Source organism: Anopheles gambiae, chromosome X, assembly GCF_943734735.2.
Source record: "Anopheles gambiae chromosome X, idAnoGambNW_F1_1, whole genome shotgun sequence".
NCBI lineage: Eukaryota > Metazoa > Arthropoda > Insecta > Diptera > Culicidae > Anopheles > Anopheles gambiae.
Genome location: NC_064600.1, coordinates 2,083,745 through 2,102,966, shown reverse-complemented (window position 1 = coordinate 2,102,966; position 19,222 = coordinate 2,083,745). Strand labels below are relative to the sequence as shown.

At 52.0% G+C, this 19,222-nt stretch overlaps 3 protein-coding genes across 4 annotated transcripts; 2 read left to right on the top strand and 1 right to left on the bottom strand.

The window, feature by feature from the left end:
* Positions 1-1,309: 1,309 nt before the first annotated feature.
* Positions 1,310-12,551, bottom strand: LOC4576098 (uncharacterized). Its single transcript, XM_001237341.4, has 3 exons — positions 10,692-12,551; positions 4,896-5,817; positions 1,310-4,754 (listed from the first exon to the last, which is right to left on the bottom strand). Exons 1-3 carry the CDS (start codon positions 12,328-12,330, stop codon positions 3,260-3,262), a joined length of 4,056 nt encoding a protein of 1,351 aa, XP_001237342.4. The 5' UTR covers positions 12,331-12,551; the 3' UTR covers positions 1,310-3,259.
* Positions 2,942-10,694, top strand: LOC1272139 (aminopeptidase N). The gene is made up of 7 exons (XM_311017.6): positions 2,942-3,087; positions 6,075-7,208; positions 7,280-7,358; positions 7,431-8,194; positions 8,531-8,914; positions 8,985-9,299; positions 10,051-10,694. The coding sequence occupies exons 2-7, from the start codon at positions 6,154-6,156 to the stop codon at positions 10,313-10,315; spliced, it is 2,862 nt and encodes a 953-aa protein (XP_311017.5). The 5' UTR covers positions 2,942-3,087; positions 6,075-6,153; the 3' UTR covers positions 10,316-10,694.
* Positions 12,552-14,658: 2,107 nt separating the features above from the next.
* LOC1272140 (synaptic vesicle glycoprotein 2B) lies at positions 14,659-18,842 on the top strand. Of its 2 annotated transcripts, none has more exons than XM_061642980.1 (9): positions 14,659-15,138; positions 15,885-16,243; positions 16,314-16,476; positions 16,553-16,780; positions 16,838-16,976; positions 17,064-17,532; positions 17,625-17,784; positions 17,888-18,015; positions 18,082-18,842. In XM_061642980.1, the coding sequence occupies exons 2-9, from the start codon at positions 16,024-16,026 to the stop codon at positions 18,135-18,137; spliced, it is 1,563 nt and encodes a 520-aa protein (XP_061498964.1). In that variant the 5' UTR covers positions 14,659-15,138; positions 15,885-16,023; the 3' UTR covers positions 18,138-18,842. The 2 variants fall into 2 exon arrangements, with proteins under 2 accessions (XP_061498964.1, XP_061498957.1); XM_061642973.1 differs by having other exon boundaries at positions 14,659-15,501.
* Positions 18,843-19,222: the final 380 nt, after the last annotated feature.

The following is a 19,222-nucleotide window of genomic DNA, read 5'->3' as shown; positions in this document are numbered from 1 at the left end:
GCTCTTGCGAGATGCATGCAACCATCCGCCAGGGCGTAATAGCGAATACCTTCCATTCCATGTTTCAACTCACTTGCCCCTTCCCGTCTAGCGCCAACTAGTTATTCATTCCTTTGTGATCCAATTCACCCTTGAGGCAGTCACCACGGTAGAGCGTGAGTGAGTCGAATTGTAAGTAATAGTGATAACAACACTGTTTGCGCAGCTTAATTTAAAATCACATTAAATAAATTATTTAAAAAATCCTACAAGGTAGTAAGTGACAGCACCGAAGGGTTTGTGTGGTAGATGAATTATTAAAGTTTTTAGATGAAAAGTTGATTTTACTTTTAAAATAACAATTCAAAAACAACTTCGTCCTTGTTTCCAATATGATCAAGACTAAATTTGTTATTTTTTACGTGCTTCTAATACAAGCAAATGGAATGTTATTAGTTTCGTAATCTATTGATATTTCCTGGCCCACCAGAGTTCGGACCTCATGCTTAAATGGTTTATTTTATTTGAATGACCAATTTAGAGAACCAGTGAGATCAAATGTTTCCTCACTGGTCAATGATCAAGTGTTCAAACCATTTTACATTTCCTATGCAACACTCCTTGTTTATTTTAGCATTATTTTTGTGGATACTCATGCACCAGACTATCCTTGTTAGTAATCGAATGTCATGTCTCAGATGTAGTCTAAAAGTTACTACCCGTGTATAACTACTCCCTTAATCTGATTTTGATAATTCTCGACCTAAAAGGGGGTTGTTATACACGCTAAAATATGGTAATTGCTTTACATTAATCAGGCCTGTTCGATTCTTGCAGTCGAGTTGCCTCGACCACAAGTTTAACATTGCAAAGAGGTTTATATTGAAATTAAAGTACTTCGTATCTATCAAAAGCTGGTGATGGTTTCCATTAAGTTCCAGTACATTAAGGTAGTAGAGCTTTGCGCATAAAATCTGCTACTTGTTCTGTCGATTCAAGCCAGTCGTTTTCGACATCGAAATCCTAGCAGAAAATGGACCAAGAACGATAATTTTGACATTTCAAAGTCAAATATTCAAATGTCAAATGTCAAATGTGTGTGAGCTTTAAATTAATTCCCTACCCATTCTGAGTGCATTGTCCAGGTTCAGCAAATCTCTACTCTGGTTCTGGGTTCAGCAAGTCTCCATTTGCTTGGTTTGAATATTTAGTGAGAAATAGTTTAAACAAATTGAAAACTAAGAGTTCTACGAGGTTTAAAGCTGCTATAAAACTTACAAACAACAAGATAACAAGCACAACAAATAATAATAAATAGCAGAACATGGCGTTTTAGATGTGTTTATTCTAAATATATGTATTTACTTTCTTTTTGTTAATTTTATATATTGAAATATGTAACGATATTTTCATATGTTCCACAAACTTGATTCTAGAATACTCGCATCAATCAGTCCTTGTCAGCCCGAGATTTCATCTATATCTCTCCAGGTAAAATATTCCTAGTTTTAAGCATCATTTTTACCAATACTTTTGATGTGTGCTGGGTCTACGGAATTGCTAAGTTCTGGGCGTAAATTAACTTGTGTAAATGTAGCGTAGTTGCTGTAGACATAATTTAAGCAATCATTTTTCAAATAAATGGGGCTTCTCAACAGATACCGTTTTTCTTGAATAATATCAAACCCCTCTCTACACTCTACGGCAGCAACGAGCGACGCCTTCGTGCGTGCCGTTTCCGGCACAATCGTAACTGCCTCATCACCTGCACGTGTGTTCCATTCTGTTTGCTGGTAAATATTGATAGTAGAAGAAGAAGTTTTTCTCTGTAGCTGTGTCTCACTATCTCGCTCTATCTCCCTAAATGGCAGCGCACTACCCGTCTGTTGATCCGTTTGCTTCCAATTCCTAATTTATTGACCAGCAGGCAGGTAGTTACTAATTGTGATTGTGCCCCTTCCCCCCCCCCCCCCCTCTCCTTTTCCTCCGTCGTTGTTGCCCCTCGTTGGATCGTTTGCTGTGTTGTTGCTGCTGTTTGTCTGGCCAGGTTTAACTTGTTTGCTTTGCTAATGGAATAAGGGCAGAGTGGGTAAACGGTTCTGACATGTTTAATGTATTAAGCATCCAACTAGTAGAGCCAGCGGCGGCCCCAGTGTTCCAGGGTCGTCTAATAAATGCATCACGGCAGCCATTGACGTTGATATCCTGTATCCCGAAATCGTTGCCAACCCGTTCGATCGATCTTGGGTGTGCAAACTTTGAGGCAAGCAAGGTAAGCAGTAGTAGGGTGGAGGGGAAATGAAAAAAAATCAGTCAAGATAAAACCGTTCCTTCCCGTAGCTGACGTACGATTGCATCAACGCTGGTTAGGGCCCACGACCCGCGATGACACGCTGACGTTGATGGTTGTATTAAATTTTCCACCACCGGCCAAATCAATCCCGGCGACAACTCTTCTAGGGCTCGCCGGATACATACCGGTCGGGAGATGGTTGAGTTAATGAGCATACAAAACCACACACACACGCACAGCATACAACGCACAGTGCAATTGAGCGCGAGTACATGCGCGAATGGCCCTTGGGATGATCGGGGAGGTGGGCAGAAATCGGGGGTACGACCTCCTCTTCTCTAGCGTTTCTGGTAGTGCAAAACGAAGACGCACAACACCACAACAACAATTCCCGTACACTTCCGCTAAATTGAATAATGCGACCAATCCATTTCGGCATCCTTCCTCAAGTGGTCGCCGTGGCGTCTTGATTGGATAATGGTATTCTTACTTTCGCGCGCGCACACTCGCTTGCGCTCTGCTCCTCCCCGTAAGCACGTTAATAGGCGGAACGCGCGGAACTCCCTGCGAGCGCGCGAGCGCCTGGTACACGCGGCCATCAGCCTGTGCGTGACCGGTCGCAACTTTTAGTCGTTCGGTTGATCTTAAGACGAAAGGACGCCCAAAGGAAAACCCCCCTCTGTGTGTGTGTGTCAGTTTTATGGTGATTTTTGTTTGTTTGTTTGTTTTTGTCCTGATCCAGAAGGGAACCACTTCGATTGGTGGCAGCCTCGAGAGTTCCGTTACGACCTCGGGTTGTAGTTTGGTCTGAGCAGGTAAGCAACGAACTTTAACTGTCCACTCCTAGCAACGCCACACCGACGTGGTGCGAAGAAGGTGGGGCTTTTGGGGGATTGTTATGTAAATGTAAATGACGTACTGACTCACTGGAATGGAATCGAGTGTCGCTACTATCAAAAAAGGGGCTTGCGGAATGTCCCGTTCCGCTCACAGATACGTATTGAAGGAGGTGTTGGCGGAGGTCGTCGTCTGGTCAGCGTCCGCGTCTTTGGTGGGGCGCGCCCGGCAGCACGGCAGCCGTTGCAACTTTCGGCACCAGAAGCGGCGGGCGGACGGGTCCATCACGACGAAGTACACGAACAGCACGAACCCCTGCACCGGCGCGGTCAGACAGAACAGGTAGGCGAACAGCTTCTCCTCCGTGCCGGTGGTCAGCATGCCGAAGATCCACGGCAGCCCGAGCAGGAAGAACAGAAACACGGACAGTCGCAGCTGGGCCAGCGTCATCGCATGGTCCGCCGACTTGGTCAGGTTGCTCGGTATGGTGCAGATGTGGTACAGTACGATCACGAAGCTGACGAGGTTGACGAAGATGATGGCACCGATCGGCAGCAGCAACCCGTACCAGAGGGCCCGGCCGTGCGGGTAGCAGATGTCGGACAGGTTGTCCCGCTTCAGGTAGAGCGTGTAGTCGAGGCTGAGAAACAGGGCGACGATCAGTAGTGGGCCACCCCAGCAGCAAACCGTCGCCTTCAGGATGAAGTGGGCCGGCCGCAGCTGCCCCAGCACCTTCACGTAGCGCATGAACTGCAGGTAGGCGGTGATCAGCATCCACATGAACGTCACCAGTATGATGTAGTGGAAGATCCCCCCGAGCAGTGCGCACTCGATCTGGCTGATCCGGTTCTGGTCGATGTCCGGGCCCTCGAGAAAGATGATAATCATCTCGATCGCGATCGCGCAGGACAGCTGGAGCAGTATCTTGCTGCTCGCCTTCACCCGCCAGCTCGGGAAGAGGGCGGCCGTCGCGAAGATGCCCATCACGCCCAGCAGCGACATCGAGCAGCCGATCGCGGTGATGATGTCCAGCGCGAGCGTACCCTGGTCGGCGATCAGCTTCTGCGACACGCCCACCGTCTCCACCATCTGGATGTCCTTCGTGAGGCGGGAGAAGGAGGTAAGGTGGAAGCAGCCGCACAGCGAGACGCCGCGGTCGGACGCGTTCAGCAGCCGGCACTCGTCGTACGACCAGTGGCCAAATTCGGTCGCATTGTCCGCCTCGAACGACCAGTAGCCGCAGCGGCTGGGGAGTTCCCGGGCCATCTCCCGCGTGTAGATCGGTATCTCGTCCGGCATGCGCGAACCGTACCCGGGCAGGCTGACGCTGATGATTTTCGAGTTCGGCCGGGCGATCGTGCCGTTTTTCGTCTCCCGAAAGGCGTGATCGTTGTAGTAGATGGTGATGATGACGCGGAGAGGAGGGGGTGCTGGCGATACTGGCGGGTCGGGGTGTTCACCCGGGCTGGGCAGTGTTGTTGTGCTTTCGTCTGGGGCGTCCGGGTCTTGCTCTTCGTCGTCTGGAGCTCGGAAGGCGGTGTTCAGCTCATCCAGGCCCTCGATTACGTGTTGTGGAATGAACGAACCTATTTCCAGATCACTTTCGGCGAGCAGATCTTCCAGGGATTGATTCATGTAGAGGTAACTAAGCGTACAGGGACAAGAAATAGAAGGGTTAAAATATAGATGAGAGAGCATCTATTTCTGTTGTGGCAAAATACTCGAACAAGGTGTCGACCAACTCTATAATCACAAAAACAAACAAAGTGCTCTTTCTCAAACTTACCGCAGCGTATATCCGCTAAAGTCTTCCTCGCTCTCACTGTTCTCTGCAGCATCCGAAAGGTCCTCTAGGCTCAGGTTTCTCGCCCGAAACAGAGCCAACCCGGTCACGTTCGCGACCGTCGGGTCTGCTATCAACACAATCAACCGCGCGGTACGAAACAGTACCGTCCCGTCGTGCCGCTGTACGTGCCGCTGTATCGCACCGCCCCGATCTCGACAATCGTACTGATCGCCCGCCAGCATCATCGCGCGCGTATCGTTAGCGACCGCCAGCCGGTTAACGATGGTTTCGGTCGCGTCCAGCAAAATGTTGGTAGTGTTCAGTGCCCGCTGCGATAGCACCACTGTCGTCTCGTTCAGGTACATTACCCGGCTCAGGATGGTGCTGACGTTGCAGAAGTAAGCACGGCGCACCTCGTCCGGAGATCCCGTCTCCGACTGTTCGAGCACTGGCGGCACGTTCTCGAGTGTCTTGGATAGATAGAACAGATCGGCGGGAATGACCTGCTCGGGGACGGCCAGTATCTCACCGGCCCTGGTCAGCACCTCGCCGAGCACGCTGTGGTTCAGCGAAGTGACGCTGTACTGGTAGAGCGCGCTGGTCGTGGGCCGATGCTGCCCGGTGCACAGCTCACTGCCCGGATTCCAGTCCCAGGCACAGCCGTACAGATAGTCGCCCAGGCAGCGGCGCGTCACCGGCAGGCCGCTCTGCTCGATCAGGCAGAGATTTCGGGGTGCAACCGATTCTCCCAGCCGGGCAGGCCACCAGATATTCTTGCCCGGGGCTAGGTGAAGGCTTTCGGGCAGACAGTACTCGGTGCTGTTTACACCGAGAAAGCGAACGCGCTCGCTATTGAGTGATTCGAGTCCTGCCGTTAGGCTCTTGTATGTCTGGTAGTGGTCCAGGTATTGGGCGGGCAATCCTGCAAGCAGACGATTTGGAAATCGTTTGAGCATTAACTCTAATTTAACAGCGATTCTTGGCAATGTTGGCAAAAAAATATACTACTTGTAACCCAAGTTGCCTTATAATATTGTATCTACTGTATTTCAGTGTTTGTGTAATGGATAATAAAGCCTAAAGATGACACTTTCAAATAAGATTGATGGACCTGATTACGAACTGATAGGTCGCCCTCTTATTAGATTTTCAATTCTTTTCGTTTTGTTTTCTTTGCAGGCGGCGACGCCCGTTGACGGAGGAGTGCAAAAGCGAAGTGAAAAGCGAAAGCCAAGTCTATACCCACCCCGCCCCAAAGATGGGACGGCACCCTCTGTCCCTAGTGATGGTGGTCCTAGCGATCATGCTGCTGCCGTACGGCTACACCTGGAAGGAGTACCGGATACGGCGCAGCATCGATCTGTCCGCCGCGAATCCACTGATCTCCGACACGAAGCTGCCGACCGATCTGGTCCCGTCCGGATACAGCCTCCATCTGCACCCGGTGCTGGACCGGTCGATCTTCTCCGGGCGCGTCAACATTACGCTGCTGTGCGCGAAGGCCACCAATCAGATCAACCTGCACGCCCACCACGACCTGACCGTGGACGAGCTCGAGCTGGAGGTGGTGCGGATCGGAGGAGCCGAGGGCGGCACCAAGGTGCCGATAAGGCGCGTCGACCGCGTGCCGAAGAAGCCGCTGCTCGTGATCTACTTCCACGATGCGCTGACCGCCGGGGCGGCGTACGAGGTGCGGCTCCGCTTTGTCGGCAACATCTGGGAGAACGTGGAGGGCATCTTCGAGGGCAAGTACAAGCAGCAGCAATCGACGGGTCCATCGGAGCCAGCGGGCACGGAATCGGAAGGTGTGACCGAGCCCGAGGAACATTCATTCATCGGCACGTACTTCCGGCCGCACCATGCACGGCGCGTGTTTCCCTGCTTCGATGAACCGTCGTACAAGGTGCCGTTCAATGTGAGCATTGTGCGCCCCCGCACCCATCACGTCCTGTTCAATACCGCGCTGGAGCGAACGGTCGAGACAGGCGATGGCAAGCACGTGATCGATGTGTTCAAGCAGACCGCGCCGATGTCTACCTTTACGTTCGGGTTTCTGGTGTCGGACCTGCAGCAGGTGACGCCGTCCCTGTCGGACGAGAAGGAGGACGAACGGTTGAAGCCGACGATTCGTGTCTGGGCACGCCGTGACTTCCAGAAGAATGTGGCCGACGTGCAGCAGCGGGTAAAGCTGGCGCTGCGCAAGCTGCAGGAGTACTGGGGTGTGCCGTTGCCGCTGGAAAAGCTGGACGTGGTGGCACTGCCCGGGTTCTCGTACGTCAAACCGGCGGACAACTGGGGCTTGATCGTGTTCAAGTAGGTGGCCAGCAACGATGTGTCATTTAAGCAAGTCGCTCATTTGGCTTTTGTTTTTGGGTCGTTTGCAGGGAAAGTGAGCTGATGAGAGGATACTACAACCTGGCCCAGGAGCTCGTCTACCAGTGGCTCGGCTCGTGGATTACTCCGGTAGGAGAGCGCGTAGCGCGCTGCGGCATCCTGTCTGCGATTAAGTAACACGTTTCACCCTCTTCCCAACAGCACTGGTGGAGCGATGCGCACGTGAACAAGGCGATCGCCGGCTTCCTGTCCGCCGACACCGCCATCAAAATCGATGGCGGCGACGAGTTCGAGGGCAAGTACCCGATGACCATCCTGTACTCGATCTACTACGAGTTCAGCAAGCGCTACCCGCACTCGCGCATCACCGCGATGAAGCAGGAGACGACGTGCAGCAAAACCGAGCTGGTGCTGCGCATGCTCAACTACACGCTCGGCGAGGAGACGTTCCGGCGCGGCCTGCAGCGCTTCATCCAGCACCGCGAGTACAAAACGTTCTACGGCGAGGACGTGTGGGAGGCGCTCACCAAGCAGGCCCACCTCGACCAGCGGCTGTGCGAATCGGTCACCGTGAACGACGTGGTCAACTCGTGGATCACCAAGGACCGCATCCCGATGGTGCGCGTGGTGCGATCGTACGCGAACCGTACCGCCACCGTGACGCAGCGGCTGTACCTGCGCGAGCGGCCGCACGACGTGCCGGAACAGGACAAGATGCTCTGGTGGATACCGCTGGTGGTGGTGCGGCAGGATCGGCTCAACTTCGGCAACGTCAGCACGATCCGGTGGATGAAGCAGGTGCGCGAGGTAACGCTGGACGAGCTGCCCGGACCGGACGAGTTCATCATCGTCAACCCGGAGGAGATTGGCCCGTTCCCGGTGAACTACGACGAGCGGAACTGGAACCTGCTCGCGACCTTCCTGCAGAAGGAGGAAAGCCGCACCATGATTCCGGTGTACACACGGTAAGGGATACGCGTGTGCATGTGTTTCGCGTAGTGTTGGGTTTCACGAATCCTTCGTTGAGATTCATTCATTTGAATCTACAGTGATGAGTGATTTGAACCTCCAGTTGAATTTTCAAAGATTCGCAAATTTTCCATCAAAGACCCATGAATTCATATTCACGAATCTCCAAGGATTCTTGATTCTCTGAATCCATTAAAATCCATATATCTCTAAGAATTAATTAATCTTTAGAGATGTATGTTTTCCAATATATTGAATTTGCCCAATCCCACCCAATAACATGCCTGTACGCCAACACCTCCGTGTCTTGATAATGGTCCAACACTTCCCAGAGCGAAGCTGCTGCACGACGCCTGGAACCTGGCGTACGCGGGCGATCTTAGCTTCGGCACGGCCTTCAACATGACGCTCTTCATGAAGTACGAGCGCAACCATCTGGTGTGGAATCCCGTCTTCACGCTGATCGACCATATCGGCCGGCACATCGACATGTCGGCGGTGCACAAAAAGTTCGAGATGTACGTCCGCACGCTGCTGACGCCACTGTACGAGGAGCTGGTCGGCAACCAGCAGGAGAGCGAGGAGATGTGGAAGGCGAACCTTCGCTCGCTGGCGAAGAACTTCCTGTGCCGCGCCGGGTACAAGCCGTGCATCGAGGAGGCGCAGCGCGCGTTCAAGAAGTGGATGGACAGCCCGGACCCGGACGCGGGCAATCCGTAAGTGTGGAGGTACGCAACAATTCGGGAGGTGCTAGCGCTCACGCGCAACACTATGATCTCGTTTCAGCGTGGCGAATCAGTTCATCTGCCCGGTGTTCAAGTGGGGCACGCGCGAGGAGTGGGAGTTTGGGCTGCAGCGCGTCATCAACTTCCCGGAGTCGCGCGTCAAGAGCGAGCGCACGTACCTGCTGAAGACGCTGGCCGGCTGCCCGAGCCAACCGTTCAAGATCGACCGGCTGCTGAACATCATGGTGCTGGAGGACAACGGCAACTTTACCGACAACGATATTAGCCTGATCTTCAAGATGCTGTCCGGCGGGTCGAGCGGCTACTCGACGCTCTTCAACTTCCTGAAGAACAACTGGGATGCAATCAAGCTGCGGTAAGTGTTCTTTGGAATTGAGATGGATTTTGGATTGAATCTCGTAAGTGTACTCTTTGGCATTGAGCGGATTTGGATTCGTTCGAAACGATCAAATATCGCACCCGCTTTACGATGACATTTCTGCGGCTTTTGCCAAACTGCATCTAAGTGTTACATCCAAAGCTACACCTCCAAACGTGAAACTATACTTTTTAACGAACGTTTTGAAATCAAAAGTACAGAGTTATGCTATTCTGATGACTTGACACTGCTAGAATGAAGGAAATGAACTCCAGAGGCCATATTTCCATACATATGAACTTCAAAAGTTCATCAAGTCTACGTCAGTACGACACGAATTTTGAGAATACAGTCGTATCCAGATTGAGAATATCCGCTCCAGTGACTCATTCGCCATTCGAAAAACTCGTTAGCTGTTTTCCAAATCACTGGTATAAGAGGTAAAATAATTGGTTTCGGGACTAAAATAATACACTACGCCAAATCTTCAGTTGCTCGTGCAGCAACTCGGAATATTCGGTGTATGCATAACACGGTGTATATCTGTAAGATTAGAATATGAAATCTTACATGTTTGGAACCATCGTTATGGGACAGACTTAAAATTGCTGTTATACGTTAAAATGAAGTTCATGTTTGTTCATAAAGCTCTTGGCACAAACTATCGCTCATCATCACCAACAAGAGCTCCAAAAAAAATAGCACAGAACTCACGCACACCCTTTCCCACTGCGCGCACTACTTGCAGCTTCAAGGACCGCGAGTCGCTGTGGGACAACATGATCAACTCGGCGACCGGCCTGTTCACCACGCAGGAAGGGTACGACATGGTGTCGCAGCTGTACGTGCAGCACCAGGGCGAGTTCGGCACCGCGGAGCACATCATCGAGAAGTCGCTGAAGAACATCAAGGAGGAGACGAAGTGGAGCGACGAGAATCTGCCGGTCATCGAGCAGTGGCTCGACCACTTCCTCGCCAGCAACGGCGTGGCGGATCAGAAGTTTCTCGGCTAGCCACCGCGTACCGTGTGCGAATGAAGCGGTTGGATGTTGGACAGGCCGAGAGCAGATAGTACCAGGTCTGCGGGCAATAGATGCACACGCATTACACAGGGAAAGGAACCGCAAGAGAGAGAGAGAGATATAGAGAGAGGATGGCCAAACGGTAGCTATTTGTTTTTTGCGTCTACTTCTTCCGTTTTTTTGTTGTTGTATCCTGCTCTAGAGAGATAGCGTAGCGCCTATAGTTAAGTGTCTGCTGTCCGTGTCAAGCCGGTAGATAGGTTAGGACGCGGTTAAAGGGGTGGAATTCTAGTCCTACCCCACCCTAACACACAGCAGAGGAGACGGCTGGTCAAAGGAAAAAATACAAATAAAAAGACCGTCTTACCAATTTCGTTGCGCTCCGGCTCGGGTAGCCTGTCCGCCTTGTCCCACTTCCTCGCACACTTGGTCGCGATGTGCACCAGCAGCCGTACGGTGTACCAGTCGCTGTTCGCCGAAATCCAAAAGTCCTCCAGCCGCTTCACGTGCACCGTTTTGATGGCGGCAAACACGTGCTTCAGCTCGGGCAGCCGTTTGCGCCGCTCCTTCAGGTGGTCCTCCACCAGGCCGTCGTAGTCCTTCAGGCGCCACGCGCCCGGCGATTCGGCGGCGACCCTGCTGCCGGACCGCTCGAGCAGCAGCTCGATCGTGGCGGCAAAGTAGTGCCGGCAGCTTGCTTTCCGCCGTGCCAGCACCGTGTCGGTTTGGAGAAGCGCAAAGTTCGGCACCAGATGCGCCTCGCACCAGTACGGGCGGGGCGGACCGTCATCGCCCGTCAGCTTCACCTCGTACATCGTCCGGTTCGTGTGGTCGTCGCTGGGGGTCTGCCCACGCCACCGTAGCTTCTTCACCCTCGGCCGGACCAGCTGCTCGTCGTTCGCGTTGGCGAAGCAGACGAACCCGCTGGCGGCCGGATCCTCCCGCCAGTACCACCGGTCGCCGTACACGGTCAGCAGCAGCTTGTGGTGCGCCCGGTCAAAGTACAGATACATGCCCGGGGCAGCGCCCTCTGCTGCTGGGACCAGACTGTCCCGATCGATCTGCAACCGCTGGTGGGAGGCGCACTCGTGCCCGCTCGGTTCGGCCGACACGATCGGTACGAGGGCGGCCCCACCGTCTCGCTTGTGCGCGTGGTGCGTCGTGCCCGGCCGCTGATCGGCGTAGATCACGTTCGCGCTGTTGTTGCACTCCCGCGAGGCGTACAGCAGCTCGAACAGCAGCTGCCGCTTGCGATTGCTGTCGATGGTGAAGCTTTCGGTCGGGCCGGGCTGCCTGCTGCCGCTCCGGCGTATGTTGAAGCAGTAGCGCTGGTGGCTGGCGTACCGCGTGGTGTACTCGTGCGTGCCGCAGTGCAGCCGCAGCATGGCCGCCTCCCGGTACAGGCACAGCCGGGGCAGCACGGTGGAGCAGTTCCGGTAGGCGAGCAGGACGGTGCGCTGCTCGGTAAGGCGCACCGTCGCACAGTCCGGATCGGCCGTCGTGTAGTTCGACACGGCCAGTCCGCTCGGCAGCTTCAGCGGTGCGTTCCACTGCGTTCCGGGCAGGCGCCGAACGAGCCCACCGTACCGCAGTAGCCGGCGGGCGGAGATCCAACACTCGGTCAGGTTCATGCGCACCAGCAGCTGCCGCACCTCGGCCTGCTCGATCGCATCGAGATCGTAGTAGTCGCTGCCGGTGCCGGACGACACACACCCGTCCTGCCAGGGCCGGGGTGCAATGACGCCCACGCACAGCGCCCGGGTGGAATGTGGGTCCGCCCGGAGGGACCGAAACCCGGGCGGACACCGGCAGTCCGGTGGAATCTTGGACGGGTCCAGCACGTGCAGCCGGTTGAGCGGTGCCTCCTCGCATCGGTTCACCGTGAGAAAGGGCGCGGCCAGGGCTGGCAGAACGGCGGTGTCTGCGGTTGATGGTGGAGTGGTTGGAACGGTGTCGGTGGCCATCACGCCGGCCACGACGGCTGCTAGTAGCACTAATGCACCCATCGCCCAACTCACACTGGACGTGCTGCACACAAGTAAAAACCGCCCCGCCGCAACGTGACGCTGGGCTTCCGTTTGGCACCGGTTCGGTTCTGTCGCGGCTTATCTTAATGCGCCAAGAGATGCACTATTCACGTTGCACAATGTGCACACAACCACACACACACACACGCGCGCGCGCACGCTACGCAAGGTTAGAATCCGCAACGCTTCCGCTCGGTTCGGCGGCTTGCCAGCGAATGAGCGGCGGAATGCGCGAAGACGTCACGCGCATTCGGGTCGCGTTAGTTTTTTGCGACACGTTTGTGCGATACACCGCAGCTTTCCTTTTCGCCAAAGGGGGGGGGGGGGAGGGAAGAAGGCGATTAACATGAAAAAAGAAGAAGTAAATTACGACTGAGCAGGTGGAACCAACCCCCCAAAAAAAAAGGAAAGGAAATAACCTTGGAACTATTGCACTGCTACATACATCCGGGCTGGCGGGCAAGGCAACCGCTCCTCGTGCGAGGGTGTAAGGCCTAGACAAACTGTTTAATAAGCCCTTCCAACCCCCCTTTGAACCTCCAGTTTGCTCAGATACTTCCAGTGTCAACAGCGAGTACGTCGTTACATGTTGATACGGCCACCGCCGGGTCCCGCGCCGTGTTTACCATGACCATTAGTGGGAAAAGGGTTTTGCACCGACCGACCTTGCTATTGGGCGAGCTAGAAACTGTACAGGACAGGGTGGGGGGGGGGGGGGGGTGGGGAACCCGAACTGGTTGCCTTGTGTAGGTGCTGTGCAGTTTCTTCTTCGTTTTTGGCAAGTTTTTACCAATTCTGTTACAATTAGGCATCTGTCTGTGGAATTTAGTGTTGTTTTATTGGTTGCAGCAAACGCAAACGCACAATATTCGATTAATCATCACTTTTTTCCATTTATAAAAGGTGCACTTTAACCGTTTTGTAGTGCTGCGGACCCTTTTTGCATATATTTTCTAAGGTCCTACCTGGTAGCATGACTTGTAAGAAGAGGTATTAAAATAATATAAGATGATTGAGTTGAACGGAGATGTGTTGCCGGATTATTCTACAAAATCATTGGAAAAACACAACAACCATACGCAAGTTGACTTTTTCTTACGGGAAACTAACTTTATGTGATGGGAACTGGACTCTATAGCATGCCTTTTGCACAAATCCAATAGGATTTTCCAATGAGTTTGTGGAATATCATTAGATAGCGCCTATTCCTATTGTGTGGGTAAAGAAGTCCTTTAGAAAAAAAAACCATCAAACCAACGGGGCCCGTGTTTGGGTCCGAAATAATAAGAAGAATAAGGAACGGCTTTAAAACGTGACTTTAACCCGTTCTTTGCACACATTGCTGTATCATCACGTTCTACCGAAGCTGCATCACTCAAGAGCTTTGTTGTCGCCTGGCGCTCTGGCAGCCTGGTTACTCATCTCCGACTGACCAAATGAGCATCGACCAACAATTGCAAAACGGTTCGAAATCACACTGACTCTGCTCTGTATCGGGAAATCGAGGTATCATTGAAGCGCTTAACCCCTTGACACACGTGGCGTGAACCCCTTGACGCAACAGTCTCAGCGTGCATGTTAAGAGGCGACAGCAAAATATATAATTTCGTTAAATAATTAGACGAACAAATGTGGTTTTGTTGGTCCAACCCGAGCCCCGGTCACACCGTATCCGTATCGGTCGGAGAGCACCAACGACAATGCCACGTTGTTCTAATAATACCCACCACACAATGCAGGTGGCGGACGGAGCAGGGAACGGAAGCATCATTCGCTTGTGTGTGTGTATGTGTGTTATGGCGCGCAAGTGGAAAAACACTTGCACTTGCACTTGCTGTGCACGCCCCGGCAACACCGACGGGGCGCTATCGGTAAAGTTCACGCTGGCGGGCGGACACAACATCGTCGCCGACCCGTGCTTGGGGGGGGGGGGGGGCGATCGAAGAAAGTAAAAGGTGGCGTGGCAGCCCGTAAAGGGATGATCGTGATCTTGATCGGTCGGTTGCTGCGACGGCTCTGAGGGTTTAGCAGTGCCGCTGCTGGGCAGAGGAATGTCATCCCACTGGCGTGTTTGTTTTGCTGCTGCAACGACGGCTTCCTGCGAGGGCCGTCTTTCGCCTCTGCCACGCTTTGGCACTGTACTGTCGCACCGCTGTGGTTTAGATGTTTCGGTGAAAGCAAATCACTACCAACACCTCCAACATACGGACCTTGCCACTTTCTTTGATCCCTTTCCCTGTGACCTCATGGCACCAACTCTCCCCCCTCCCTCTCCCCCCCCCCCAACCCACAAACACACACACTCTGTCGCATCAAGCATTTATTTTTACAGCTCATTATTTCAAAACCCTTTTCCCGCAGTGGTCAAGTGCGCATTGGACGGCGAACGCCGCGAGCGTACCTATTCTTGGGAACAGTGGGAACGGTTTTTTGGGCGCTAGCCTGACCCGACCGTACTGGTGCTAGCCCTTTGGGGTTGGTCGCCTCCCGTGACAGTTGTGTGCGGCCAGTCGTCCACTGCATGCTGCCGTTCTGCCAACCATTCTGCCCTGTCCGGCAACACGCATGCAGGACGGTTGTAGCCGTGCGTCCCGAGTGAGTGCGTGCCTTACGAAACCGATTGGTTCGAGCCCTGCACAGCCCAAGGGGACGCAGCTGTTGGGTCGTTGTCGCCTAAGGGAAGCGGAGGAGAGTTTAAGCGTGGCACACGTGGTGGCAGGTGCAGGTGGCGGCCTCTGGTTACGTGTCCTTGAGCTCTGCTGCCCCTCATTCGCAAGCAGAAGAGGCGTGAGTTGAATCTAGTAGAATCTGCTGAGTGTTAGATGCTACGGGAAGTGATCGTGTGAGCCTGTCCAATCGTCCATCAAATAAAGGATCTTCTATCAATAGTGCATTCCGTTGTGTGGAACATCAAGTGGACTCTTTGAGTGATCAAGTACAGCGATCCGAGTCGGTTTACATAATATCTGGTCGGAGATAGTTGCGTGTCTGTAACTAGACCTTTGTGTGCCTACGACTTTGTACCCTTTTTTTTAGACTTCAACCGTACTGTATATCTTCACCGGATATTGATGAATGTGACGAAACACTATCAAGACGCTGGTTGTGTAATCGTTCACCGTGCAAGTAATGGTATGGTGAGGAATCAAGGTGCGTGTGGTGATTGGGAGTAGTTTTTTTTTAATAGTGAAAGTTTGAGATGCGCTCAAATCGTGCAGAAAAACGCCTGAAAACTTTGCAGAAATAAACTGGTGTAAAATAATTACTGGTCGCTTGTTCGACAATTTGACGCGATTACGTATACCAATGTTCTATTTCTTTGAGTTAGACTCTAATTTAATCGCCGCCCAGTAGTTTGAGCGGGACGAAGCACATTAGCACTTGTAACCTGCGAAGATATCGCCGATGCTTGGTCGTGACATTTTTCAAACTGCTCACTTTGAGTCGCCGCTTATTGAACTGTGTCTTGATTTGCCTTTACTAAAAACAACTCCTCCCTATTCCCATCCGCCCTCCTGCGCACTTTATAATAGCTGTCTGAGACAGCTCTTCAAACGCATTGTATAATCTCGAGCAGCAGGACATCGGCAGGGAAGAATACAACATCGCGTAGTGTTTTGCTTCCTTCTCCGCTTCACCGCCGCTGATGATGTAGAGCGCACCATCCGCACCATGTCTGACATCAACAGCTTCTTTGAGATTGACTACGAACAGGCGTTAACGCTTACCGGGTTTGGCTGGTTTCACTATCGCTTGCTGGCACTATGCGGACTGATCTACGCCAACACGGCGATCGGCATCACCGTGATGTCGTTTGTGCTGCCGTCCGCTACCTGCGACTTTCGCATGACATCGGAGGACAAGGGCTGGCTGACGGCTGCCCCAATGCTAGGTAAGTGGCGGGAATACTTACCGCACACTACCATGACCGCTCACCTTTCGTCGTGCCTTCCATTCCGCAGGTATGGTCGTGGGTTCATACTTCTGGGGCTGTCTGGCTGATACCAAAGGCCGGCGGATAGTGCTGATCGCCGCACTGCTGCTGGACGGTACCGTTGGTCTCTTGTCGACTACCGCACAAATCTTTCCGATATTTATGTTTCTTCGGTTCATCAATGGTTTCGCGTGAGTAGGAATAGCCTTTTTGTGTTACGCCCTTTCACCAGACCACGGTGTTTAACCTTTTTTTTTCATTGCCCAGCATTACTGGTGCCATGGGCATTTGCTTTCCGTACCTGGGCGAGTTCCAGCCGACAGCGTACCGTGAAAAGATCCTCTGCTGGATGGAGCTATTCTGGACGCTCGGGATCGTTGTCCTGCCGTGCATTGCCTGGCTGATCATACCGTTGCCGCTGCAGTTCGGGACGGCCGACGGTGGCATCAAGTTCAGCAGCTGGAATCTATTCGTAGCACTCTGTTCCATTCCAAGGTAAGACAACAGTAGATTACTGGTAGTATCGAACGATAATTCACGCTTACCCTGCAGCCTCCTGCTAGGGCTGTGGCTCTTGTATTTTCCCGAAAGCCCCAAATTCCTGATCGAATGTGGCGAACCCGCCCTGGCGTTAGAGATTCTGAAGGACATTTACCACATTAACACCGGTCGGGATCGTCACGAATGTCCGGTAGGTACAGTGCGGGCGAAGTAGGGCCTTGTAGAACTCCAACATCTTTATCATCAAATCTGTCCCTACTACAACTTTGAACTTCAGATCGGACGCCTTAAGGAATCGGACCGAAGCAACACGATCATGGAAACGCACAACCGCTCGATCCGCACGTTCAACATACACGACCCGAAGCACATGAAGATACTGCTGCCGGAGATCTGGGAGCAGACAAAGGCGCTCTGCAGTGCCGAATTTCGGCGCAACACGGCGCTCGCCTGCATGATCCAGTTCGGCATTACCACCAGCTACTACACGCTGATGATCTGGTTTCCCGAGCTGTTCGGGCGGTTCGAGGAGTACGAGAAGCGGTACCCAAACGCGACCGTGTCTGTCTGCGATGTGTCCTCGATCGTCCTGGAGAACGTCAACGACACGCTGGTGGACGACTTCTGCGGCACCGAGATCGACACGAAGGTGTACTGGCATACGCTGCTGCTCGGCATTGCCTGCATCCCGACCAGCCTGTGGCTACCGCTGTGTGTCCACCGGCTCGGGGCAAAGTTTTTCTTGAGTGAGTACCCATGACTCAGTGCCCCGACCCTTATTGAAAACACACACTCACCAGATGCACCATTTTTCACCCTCCGATTCCTTCCGTAACAGTATTCAGCTTGCTAGTGGCGGGTCTCGTTACTGTCGGACTTGCGTACGTAGGCAACTCGACGCAGAATCTCATCCTTTCGTGCATTTTCGAAGCACTCACCTCCATGGGGATCAGCACTGTGTACTGCGTAATGGTAGATCTGTTTCCAACCAACCTACGGTGAGTGTGAGCGATACGCTACGTGCTACGTATCTTACTGTGTTTGTATATATTTGTTTTGTCTTTTTTCCTGCTGTCAACATTTCGTATCAAACGCGTTTAGAGTAATGGCGGCTGCATTTTCGCTCACATTTGGTCGTTGTGGAGCGTTGCTGGGAAATCTGATGTTCGGGTTCCTGGTCGATTTGAACTGTCTTGTTCCTATAGTGCTATTTTCGATCATGCTCTTCGGTAAGTAGCGTTTGCAAGCTTCCAACATTTCAATTTTCAACCCGAACCGATCTCTCCACCCAACAGGTAGTGCAATATTGTGCTTTTTTCTTCCCAACACCGGTACTACAGCGCTGCAGTAGTAGCAAGGAACGATTGGACCACAGCGGACCACGCGGTCCACGTTGTTATGTTTAGCGTACACTTACAAAGTAACATTAGTTCTCCTACGACTCCCGATAGCACACAACTCCAATTGTATAAACATGCAGTATTTTCAAACTAGTATAAGTCAAACGTTAAATTATCTGCTCGTCTGGTCGAGATGAGGCAGCGAGAAGGCAGCGAGGGTCCACATTTGTAACCAAAGTCCAGCGAAAACAGAATGCTGGTTTAAATAAGGTACATGAAATAAAATGATTAAGAAGTGAGAAAGTGTTTGCAAAATCGAAACAAACGCACATGTTTCATTATAGTCCACGAACCCGTCAATGCGCGGTCCGACGTGCATTGAAAAAACAAAGCATAAGCACCTTGGGAGGCTCGCCATATTCTAATGTCTTCTAATGTCTAATGTAACTGCTATCCGCTACGATTTACAAGAAGATATTCAACTTCTTCTTCTTTTTGGTGTTACAGTTTGAAGTGTTCGAAGTTTTGAAATCCATACAAGATGTGGATGATTCTTGACGACGTACCGCAAAACCGTTTTTACAGCGTTCCACAGAATGCATTGTTGTAATACGTTATGAGATGATCAGGGCGATTTTGTTTTCCTTAAAACTCGTATATATACTCTGTATAATTGTTTGATCTTACAATAAATTGTGATAACTTTACGTTGTTAAGTATTTTGTCCCTTTGCACAGACTAGTAAGCTAGTAGTAAATCAACAAATTCTAATTGTTCTTATAATTTCTCTTGGCAAAAGGCCAGCGCAACTGCCACGGCATGTTCAGGGCTGCCCACAACATATGATATTAATTCGCGTTGGAAAAAAAAAATCAATTATTTCCAGCCAGTCTCCAGTCCAAGTCTCTCGATTCAGATCCATTCATCCATCACATCCATCCAACATTCATTCAATAACACTATTTACCGCAAGCATGTAACAAACCTGTCAATATGGTCAACCAGTGATGGCTAAATTCTCAGAAATGACTCCACGAAAATCGGAAGCAGTTCCGGAATATGGATGTAACACTGCAAACTCGGATCGATCGGAGCC

Bases quoted from the DNA above. Each gene is read 5' to 3' on its own strand.
- LOC1272139 (XM_311017.6), top strand. From the start codon at position 6,154: ATGGGACGGCACCCTCTGTCCCTAGTGATGGTGGTCCTAGCGATCATG. The intron at 8,915-8,984 runs GTAAGTGTGGAG...ATCTCGTTTCAG, and splicing joins GACCCGGACGCGGGCAATCC to CGTGGCGAATCAGTTCATCT. The intron at 9,300-10,050 runs GTAAGTGTTCTT...CACTACTTGCAG, and splicing joins TGGGATGCAATCAAGCTGCG to CTTCAAGGACCGCGAGTCGC.
- LOC4576098 (XM_001237341.4), bottom strand. From the start codon at position 12,330: ATGGGTGCATTAGTGCTACTAGCAGCCGTCGTGGCCGGCGTGATGGCC. The intron at 5,818-10,691 runs GTAAGACGGTCT...GTCTGCTTGCAG, and splicing joins GCCGGAGCGCAACGAAATTG to GATTGCCCGCCCAATACCTG. The intron at 4,755-4,895 runs GTAAGTTTGAGA...CTGTACGCTTAG, and splicing joins TTTAGCGGATATACGCTGCG to TTACCTCTACATGAATCAAT.
- LOC1272140 (XM_061642980.1), top strand. From the start codon at position 16,024: ATGTCTGACATCAACAGCTTCTTTGAGATTGACTACGAACAGGCGTTA. The intron at 16,244-16,313 runs GTAAGTGGCGGG...TCCATTCCGCAG, and splicing joins GACGGCTGCCCCAATGCTAG to GTATGGTCGTGGGTTCATAC. The intron at 16,477-16,552 runs GTGAGTAGGAAT...TTCATTGCCCAG, and splicing joins CGGTTCATCAATGGTTTCGC to CATTACTGGTGCCATGGGCA.